The sequence below is a fragment of the Oculina patagonica genome, chromosome 14, assembly GCF_052425735.1.
Source record: "Oculina patagonica isolate OP01 chromosome 14, crgOcupat, whole genome shotgun sequence".
Taxonomy (NCBI): domain Eukaryota; kingdom Metazoa; phylum Cnidaria; class Anthozoa; order Scleractinia; family Oculinidae; genus Oculina; species Oculina patagonica.
The window spans coordinates 17,080,072-17,090,576 of record NC_135771.1 but is presented as its reverse complement, the minus strand read 5'-3'; the positions used below and the strand labels follow the sequence as shown (position 1 = coordinate 17,090,576).

The window sequence follows — 10,505 nt, the reverse complement described above, 5'->3', positions numbered from 1 at the left end:
ATTACAAAATCTAGTGCGAGCTAGTTTGTGCTGTAAATTACAAACTTAAAAAAAAAAACAAATTCACGAAGCATCTTTTTACATTAAATAACTCGTAGAGATGAATTACTGCGAACCCATTCACCCCCTAAAAAAGGCAAAAAATCCGAAAAAACCAGGGTTGTTACTTACGGAACTTAAAGGGGCTATGTCACGGTATTTTAAGTAATTTTATTTATTTTTGTTATTTAAGAGCTCTAAACTTTAAATTGGCAGAGCAGAAACCTTTTATTGGCAAAATCACGGCCACATAACAAACAAGGATGATTTTCGAGCATTGCAAATAACACTTTCATTCAATGATTGAGATAAACTTGTAAAAAGTCGGGCAGGCGTTTTTTAAGTTTACCCGAATGCAATCCGTTTTAATCTTCGCGAATTTTGCCCATCCATGCCCCTTTTTGGCCTTTCTGTGTTTCTTTTGAGTTTTTCTACAGTTTAAAGCCGTTATTTTGATACAGTTTCAGTTAATTCTATGACCAGTTGGTCATTGCCGAAATTGCCTCAAATTGCATGACATAGCCCTTTAACGGTGTCAAACGACACTCGTTGACCACTGCAACAATCCATATGAAGAAACTAGATTTATACACTCGTTTTTTATATAAGAATGTATTTTATAAGAAAATCGAGGCTAAAATTTGCGAAATTTTAAGAATATGGTAAAAAGAAACTCGAGGCTGATATTTTGAAAACAATATAATTTTGTGTGTTGAAAATTTTAAATACTATATGTTATATGTTTTTAACTAAACTGTATAAAATTCTTCCTTTCTTTAAGCGGCAAAACTAGCAAAAAAATCGGAAAACCTGCTCCAGCCAAATGTTTCATGCTAATGACATTTCGATGGAAATAATACATATATGTATTATTATTAGATAATCAGCACAAACGGAATTGTCATTTGCCATAATCAAAGAAAGTTCACAATAACATTTTCAGCCTAACATAAGCAAAAAATATGAATATTCAGCCTGGTCCAGAAAAACAATGTTCTTATGCAAAAAGAATGTAATAAATACGATTTAAAGTTCTCTCACCTCTTTTTTCTTCTGGTAAATCGAACAGCACGTCAAAATTCCAAGCACGGATGAAGCAATCGTGAATAAAACTATAACTGATGCGACAATCAGTCCCCTTTTTTCGAATATCACTTTTCGAGATGTAGCTACTGGCATACCGTCAAGGTCCATGTTAAACAAGGGAACAGCAAGTAACACCATCACTATGGTACATACCAGCCACATAAGGAATACAGCTATTTTGGCTTTCTTGGTCGTCTTCCATGTGAAGTACTTCAACCCAAGGTGCACTGCAAAGAACCTGTCTACCATTAGCGCAGTCATGGAAACCAGGTTCAGAAGAAAAAATTCCAAGTGTAGCGAGCTGGAAATTAAGGCCCAAGTTTTCCCTTTCAGCCAATAAAGTTCCACAACAAAGTATATGGCAAACAGCGGGAAGTTAAAAAGTGCGTTGAAGCAATCGACCACAGCAAGACTGGCAAGAAGAATGTTCGTAAAATTACGCCGAAACGCTGTAAAGCGGGTAAAGATGGCGAGATAGGATCCGTTACTAATAATTGCTACAAATGTTAACAGCACTATCAGGGATAGCATTACAGCTTGGGTAGCGAAAGATTTTTCTTGAATTTCCATTTTGCCGTTTGTGTCGACGAAAAAAATGTGCTGCAGCAATGAGAAGGGATCCGACCATCTGCTTGTTGTGAAACAAATTTTAAAAGTTTAACCATTTTTAAATTTAAATAAAGAAAATAAAAAGAAATTCAATCAATTTTAGCACTACAAGGCGCTACAAGACTGTCTTTTGTGTGAAAAAACCTTCTTTTTTGTTTTTTACAATTCTTGGGTAATTAGCAGAGGGAAACGACTATCACGTAGAAGCCAAAAGTTGTTTTGTTTCAATTTACCAAGCGGAAATCGAGCAGAATATTACAAAGAGTTCATGAACGTCATAAATGTACCTTGTTTTAATGGAAGAAGCAACCTTTAATTCTCACGCTTAGTTGTCAGTCAACTAAAAAGTGTACAGCTGCTGACAATCAACCTGCGTATTTTTCATAACAGATATTGATAAAATGTGTCCAATTTTTGCTTAGACTCTACTGTTAAAACATTAGCAAATTGCTTGATATTTTTGATCAATGTTATTTTGTTTTCATGAGATTTTGAAGCATGTTCAGTTCGGGAGCTTGACTCCCAACCTGCTATGAATGCAAAAGTACAAATTTGCATTTTGCGCCCGAAAGGTGTGAAGTAGACGTCACAATCCCTTCAATGGCAGACATTCTTGTTTAAATAATAAAATTGTTTTTCGATTCCTTTAACGAATCATCAAAAACTGTTCACCCCACAATTCATGTAATAATGTTATTTATGCAGTTTGCTCACATTACTAAAGGTACGTGTTATTCGGGGAGGCCCTGCAAAATCATAGTTAAAAAATCAAATTAAAAATTGGAAAAAATAGTATGCAAGGTACACAGATAAAAAGTGTCTTTAAAACTGCATTCTTCCCTGCTGTATAAAAGAAAAATTGACATAATGTCTCGTATTGATTTTTTAAGGTTATTCCATTCTGCAAGTCGTTGGTATAAAAGGCGTTGCTTGCCTAATAACGTCTAATTTGGTAAATAAAATGGATTTGTGAGAATGAATGTCATAGTTTCTTTTTGTATCAAAATTAAAATCTACGATGCCATTTAAGTACTCAAAAACGAAGACCCAGTGGTGAAATATCCTGCGTTTAACAAGTGTATTCAATGCTCCTCGTTAAGTAATACATGGTGTTGTTCGTCCTTGAACTTTGCTCAGTATTTCGACGGATTTATTGAGCTGATGTTCCTACAATGAAATCATAAGTTGTTTTAAGGTAGTTTTCACTTTTAACACATCCATCAACTAAGGCATATTTTTGTCTTGTTGTACCACCAAATTCACAGAACCACCATAAAGGAGAGGTATCGTTATCATTACGGAGAATTGTTATTTTGAGCTTCCAGGTCTCTATGGTAACTGATCGAACTGAGTCAGAAAGAACACCTCTTTTTTTCTTCTCAAAAGCAATGCGTTGGAAGGGTCATTTTTTCTTTGATGACGATAACTGGGGAGGGGGGGGGGGGTAGGCTTCTAGAGCACATGCTCGCTGTAGGGCACTCATTACCCAGTGCCAGAGGTACAGGATCGTTGTTTCTTGACAGTCGAAAAGCATAACAGCAAGAACAAGAAAACATTTGGAATTCTCATGTCTTTTTTTATTACACGTTGAGTAGGTAACTTGGGTAAATCGAATTTTGTAAAGTACACGGCTGCTTATATACGCTTACAGTACGATAATTAATGGCAGTTAAAACTGCAAAATAAGCAACTAAATTTAATTCCAGCGATACCGATCTAAGAAAAGGAAACTGCTTACAGACTGTAACACTTATACGGACTACGTCACGGACAACACAACTTGAAAAAATTAGCAATTTTTTTTTAAGTTTGTTATTTCTAATCCGTCTTATTCTTCGTTAGTCAAAACCATCCTCGATTATTTTCGGTTTCTTATCACTCTGTTGGTGTATTTCAATGTTAGAAAACTAATATTTTGAGGGGCCCTTTAATTTGCAAGAAATCAGAAAAAATCACCCAAAATACCGTGACATAGCCCCTTTAAATCTTTCTGTTCAAGATAAGTTCCAGGATATTGCACAAGATGTGAGTAAAAGATAATGGTGTTATAGTAACGAAGCTGCCATCTTTGCATTTTACAGTAATCTGAATATGAATAACATATGAATACGAAAGACAACTTGAAAAGAATTCCTTTAACGTTAATTACGGGTTTAACAACAGCAATAACAATGCGTTACATTAAGTTTACTTAAGTCATCTGCCCCCCCCCCCCCCAAAAAAAAAAAAAAATAAGCCTCTTCAAAAATAACCCCCCTCCGTACCATAATCAGACGAAAAAATCCTTTCTAAAATGAGCCCTTACTTATATAAGCCCATGGATTCTATTAGTTATAGCTTTTAACTAAAGATATAACTTTTCCGATTATAAGCCCCTATTGTAGGGCTCATTTTGTATTTTACGTTGTTTGAGAATGCTCAGAGCTGCAGTAGGACTTGTTTGGGTGTCATATAATTATGTTAAGAGAATTTTAGTATGTGATTTTCTTGAAAGCACCCAAAAATTTCAGTCACTGAGTAGCCCGTCTAAATAAAATCTCAAAAACTTTTGAAACATAAATTTCAATCCACAAATAAGCCCCCCTTGTAGATATGCCCTCCCCGAAAATAAGCCCATCTGAAAGAGGCGTTGAGCAAATATAACCCAGGGCTTATTTCGAAATTTTACGTACCTGAACTGGGAATCCAGTATAATCCAAATTACTTTCCAGTTTGAAATAAACAGAAGCCGGCTAAACAATTAGTAAACAAATGTAACCTTAAAAGGTTACAATTGTTTACTGAGAGCGGAATTTGAGGATTTGCTTGCGGTCAGCTTTATCTATTTGTTGGTTTTAAGGCAATACAGTTAACAATAAATACAAGCGAAAATAATGAACGACGTTCGGTGACTCCTGGCACCATTTACCATATGAATTTTAACTTGAAAATGGTGCTAGGATGTCACCGAAACGTCGTTCAATTTCGCTTTATTTATTGTTAACTGTATTTCTAAATTTAATCTTATAAGAATTTTAAGGCAATACTCTGTGAATTTCAATACTAGTTATAGTTTGAAATTACACGAATATCATAGTAACAGGGAATTTTACAGTTTCATACTGTTCAGAAATTAAACATATCCTGCTCCAATTCTGACTCGAGTCTTAACTCAAGTCTCTCGAGTCCTGGTTTGAATCCTAGCTTGCTTTCTGGCTCGAGTCTCTTGCTTACTGACTCAAATCCTAACATTGACTTTAGTTTTTCTCGTGAAATCTTATTAGTTATGAGCACTTAACAGAAATATCAAATAGGGTATTACACAAAAAAATCTACTTATACTTTGGTGTTCATTTTCCTGATGTGACATGCACGTGTCCATGGTCAACTATTATTCTACTTCTGAAATACCGCACTTTTAAAACTGATGCCTTATGTTTAAAATTTTAAAATGTTGCAAAAAAGGAAAGAATAAAACGAGTTCTTCAAATTGGCGAAAAAACTGCCAACGGTCCCTTGATCAAGTTGTAAATTACTGTGATAAGATAATATTTGAAAAAATACCCGAGTCATTGCAACCGAACCTCTTTTAGGGTAACATTCTTCTAAAGTTGTACACTGTTTGAGAAAGAAACCACAAAAAAGAAACAAATAAGACTACATATGGTAAGATTCTGAAAATAAAGCCTCCTCCTACTGAAATTACCCTCGAGCTCCCAAATCTGATTTATCTCGAAAGAAAAACATAATATCTTGAAATTGCAAGTCTTTTCCTTTAGTGCTTAACGTTTCTCATTTTATGTCGCTCTAATATTTTTAACACCTAACGACTTGTTTTGTTTTTCATTTAAGACGGAATCCGCCAGGACTTCGTGTATTAATTAGAAAAAAATTATGTACCAAAATTATTTACATCTTATTGCAAACTTCTGTGTTACTGTTTCATATATCTTGTCAAAAAAATCGTTTCTAACAACACCGAACATCGAAAACAAATCTCGAAGTTCCACTGAATTCCACTGAATCGCTTAAAAGAAGATTTAAGAAAATAGCTATACATAAAGACGTGGAATGTGTGGGAAAATCACCCCAAATATTCCACTTAACGTTTCAAAACTTGGCAAATTTTGGTTTTGGAAAACAGGGGACAATATTTCTAACTTATTCCCGAAATTTGCCTTATTTTTGCGTTTTCTTGGTCTACAGTCCGAGTCCTCCCCTGACCATTTCTCTTGTCCAATGCCGGCGCGAGAATTTTCTCAGTTATTGTATAAATGTGTTGTATACTAGTTAAAAATGAACTTCAGGTAAAAATGATTTAAAACTAGTTTGATTTGCATTTGACCTTGCTCTTGATTTATTATCATAAATCCCAAACAACGAAAATGCAAATGGTTTTAAATCATTTTGATCTGAAATTCATTTGTTACGAGAAAAGCCATTTTGAAACGCAAAACTCCTTCAGAAAATAAGTCTTGTACAAGAAAATAAGCTGATCAGAAATCCTTTTGAAGATAAAAATAAGCCTATGACACTTGTTATATATGAATTTTAACAAACTTAAAGTTGTACGTGAAATCCTGTTTGTAATTTCCAACTGGACCGTTCGTTTTTTTACGCTGAGACAGATTTTAAACGCCAATACTACTTATTAGTGTACCATTAAGGTACAGATGTACGTCGGGGTCTGACCTCTACTTCAGAAGAAGTTTCCATTTCTTTTCCTTCTGCTGCATTCACAGAGTTGCTCCTTTCTCTCATAGAACCGGAAGACCTGACACATTCATCTTGTACTTTCTCGCTATCCCGTCTGGCCTGCCTAGCAACGGCAACTTGTTCGTCTAGCCTGCTTCTGTCCTCTTCATTTTCCTTCCATGCTACTTTTACGACGCCGCACGACTGGTAAATCTGGTGTTTGGCTGATGAAGCCGGTGGTCTTGTGTCGCTCTGAGGATTTGGACCAGGTGTTAAGGAAGCTGCGGTTTTTCTTCCATCCTCTTCTCCTTCCATCTGCGGTTCCATCTCTCGTTGCATCGCTTTGTTTTCTTTTGTGTTCTCTGGATTTGAGCCAGGTCTTACGGATGCCCGGGTGTCTCTGCCATCCTTTAACTCTTCTCCTTCAATCTGCGGCTTCTTTTCTCGTCGCCTCGCTTTTCTGACAGGATTCTCTCGATATGCGCTTGTTCCACAAGGATCTTTCAGAAATTGTCTGAAGGCGGACCGAGTTCTTCGGTATCGTAATACATAGATGATTGGGTTGAGGGTGCTTGAGAGAAACACGAGAAAAGAAACCGTGAATGCGGACCACGCGTTGATAATTTTTGTCTCGTCGTTGCGACGCCAAATGGAGAAGACAACTAATGGAATGTAGCAGATATAGTACAGTGCAATTGTCATGGATACGGTTTTAGCTGCTTTGATATCCTTCTTAAGCCTAGCCTCGGCACAAAGAGGAGGCAAATTGAGCAACATTCTCTGAAAAGAAACAAAAGAATCGCCTGGTTGGTTATGACGTCAACGTACGTCCTCTGTCAGTTCGCCCTTACAAACTCTAGGTGAGGGGGATTGGTATGGGGGCAGGCGTCCCAAGAAAAATTGTTGCGTGGTGTTCACTGTGTGAGTCGAATGAATTGCGAGGAAAGCGAGCGAGTCAAAATCTTCGCAAAATCTCCACTGATGTCGTCTATATTCTGCGAAGTTGTGACAAACGAGAAACGTTTACGGGGAGATTGTTTAGGTCGTACGTAGAAGAATTTCTATTCTCCCCTTGATGGAATGCTAGTCCATCGTCGGGTTACCCACTAGCATTATTTCGCTGGTACCCATTTTTACACCTGTTTGGGAAGCGGGGACGATGAAAGTAAAGTGTTTTGCCCAAGAACATAATACAATGACTCCGGCCATCTTTGAACTCAGAACGCCTCATCCGGAGCCCAGCACGCTAACCATTAGACCACGGTGCCTCCCACGTATCAAAGTAGCGACAGTGAAAAAGCTAATAAATTCCGGGGGGGGGGTATTCTGTATATTTTTGGGTGGGGGTGTGCCGCTGGGACTCTAAAATCCGAACCCTATACCAGAACATGTCAGCTGATTTTGCAACCCTATACGAGACAAGACACCGAAAATCTCTATCGTATCCCAGATTAGCGTTTTTAGAACTGTACTACTATAAGTTTTCTTCAAAAATAAAAAAACCAAACAAACCACAAAAAAAAAAAACCACTATAATGGTACAGTTGTAAAAAATTACTAATGGAAAACCATCTCTAAGCAAGGTTGCTGCGGTGATTTTATTTAAGTTTAAGAAAACCTCTTTGTTTTCCAAGTTTCTTTTACTGTTCTGGATTTAATTCTTCACACCACTGATCAAATGATACCCTATTCTAGACCAAAACTCTCTGATTTCTATACCCGCCCCAAACCAACTGCTTGAAAACCATAACTTTTAAAGCGGTACATACCTATTTAGCTCACTTATGAGACTCTAGATCACATCCCCCCCCCCCCACCCCCGAGAATTTGACCACTGCAACAGTCGAAATGAAGAAACTGGGTTCATGTACACTCTTATAATTACCGTACCCAAATTCGCAAGTAACCAATCAGAAGCGCGATCTACTGTCCTGATATCCTACGATATCAAGTCAGTGACCTGATATGCCACCATATCACGGTCACTTCGAAGTAAGGTAGTGTTACTGTACGATGAATTGAAAAGAGGTTTTACCAATAAAACAGAACTTCGTAATTTAAATTTAGCGGGGTTTAGCGGTCGTAAAAAAGAGAAAAACTTCCCCTTCCCGCCAAAAATAAACTTGAGCGCGCTCGCCAATTGTGCGATGTTTGCCGACGAGTACTGAGACATTCAGACTGAAAAAAATGAGTCGAATTTTCAAACTTTTCGCTTAAGTTTTATTTAGAAAATTTAGAAAATGAAACTCTAAACAAACGAGTGGAAAAAAAAAAGACAGAAGAGGAACTTGGTAAAAGTGTTGAAGACCAAGTCCACACAATTTGCAGTACGTACCTTGCAAGCATGGCTTCAACAGAGCGATAAATATAACCGGGTTGTTAGCGGAATTTGGGTACGGTAAATACCTAATCGTACCTTTTTGGTACGCTTCGGCTGCATATCAGGCTCGTTTGGTCTCGCCATGGGTATTTTGGCTCGACTGCGTCTCGCCAAAATACGAACCATGGCTCGACCAAACTCGCCTGATATGCCGCCGAAGCGTACCAAAAAGGTACGATTAGGTATAAATAGTCTGCGTTTCTGCTTTTCTATGTAAGAATTTATTCTATAAGAATATCGAGGCTGAATTTTGTGAATTTTAAAGAATATTTTTAAAAAATAAACTGCAGGCTGATGTTGAAACAAATATAATTTTTGAGTGTTGAAAATTTGTTAATACAATACAGTTATATGTTTTTAACTAAACCACTGTTTAAAATTCTTCATTTCTCTAAACGACAAAACTAGCCAACAAAACGAAAAACTTGCACTAGCTAAATGTTCGATACTAATGACATTTTGATGAATGGTACATGTATAATAATACATATGTATGGTATACAGCACAAACGGAAATGTCATACGGTATATATCTTATTTTATTATATAAACTGCAGTGCTTTAGCGAGTGGTAGCAAATCGAGAATCAAAGTCTCTTCGAGATACCGACTTTTTTGCATGAAGTATGAGTCGAAGGTTTATCCTGTGCATTGTTCTTCGAACTTATCATTACAGTTGCTTTGTAGTTTAGTTTAACAATTTCCTATCTTCGCGGAGGAAATGCAGCCATATAATTTTGTCAAAAATGGCTCGTCCGCGCCGGGTATTTATACACATATTCCTCAACATTACACAAATAAACAGTGCAAATTTCACCGAGATCTGACAATTCTATGCTTTAAAATTGCAAGGACCTTTCGAGGCAGTCAATTACGACAGCGAAATTAGCAAATGAAACAGCAAAGTATGCGTTCGACGCTTTGTTTTTGCGACGCCATATTTGAATTGTTATAGGTAGACCGCTGTTCAATGTGTTCAAGGCCGTATCGTTACGATTTCTCCACGAAAAAGCACGAAAAAAATACGGATATTTCACACTACTGTCGGAGAAAACATTCGATACACTCAAGCTGCGTTTTGTCTGGGCTCTGCGAGGGTCGGATATCAAGACAGCTTCTTCGTGGGCTTAAGAAGGATTAAACAAAAGCCATATATACAGTGAATGCTTTCGAATTATATTTGAAGATGAAATACGAAAGAATTTTGCTGTCTTTGACTGAAATTCCACTCGAACTGCGTAGATACGATCGCATGTTGTAAAGCCGATTCATGCAACGTTGCTGTCAACGCGAGGTCACGTCCCTAACGACCTAGGCTGATGACAAAATAGAATGGCGCTTGTAGCGACCAAATTTGGCCTAATTTTTAACCCCTCCTAAGCTAAAAGAAGCCCCCATCTCTTGCATTTGTTTTAACTTCAATAATATCTTTGAAAAGAGCGAGTTTTTTTGGTATGGCTTATTTTTGACGTTTGTAATTTTTAAACTATGTAAGTGCTAGTGATTACTTATTCGTGTTTTAGCGTTAGTTACGCAATCCATTGTTTTTGCGACGCTTTTTTATAGATCGCCTTTCAGACACACGTGCGTTGAGATAAGAAAGCTGACATGTCACTTTTAAACTTGTTATATAACGTTTGTAAATGTGACAAGTCACGTTTTTTCCACGAGATCGCAAGTGATCACCCACAGCGGAAAGTAAACCCTTGAGAAATTAA

The 10,505-nt window shown here is 37.0% G+C and overlaps 1 protein-coding gene across 1 annotated transcript; it reads right to left on the bottom strand.

Moving 5' to 3' along the window:
* Window positions 1–1,065: 1,065 nt before the first annotated feature.
* LOC144637573 (uncharacterized) lies at window positions 1,066–1,695 on the bottom strand. Its single transcript, XM_078496639.1, has one exon. It carries the CDS (start codon window positions 1,693–1,695, stop codon window positions 1,066–1,068), a length of 630 nt encoding a protein of 209 aa, XP_078352765.1.
* Window positions 1,696–10,505: the final 8,810 nt, after the last annotated feature.

Coding starts and splice junctions, on each gene's coding strand:
- LOC144637573 (XM_078496639.1), bottom strand. CDS start 1,695: ATGGAAATTCAAGAAAAATCTTTCGCTACCCAAGCTGTAATGCTATCC.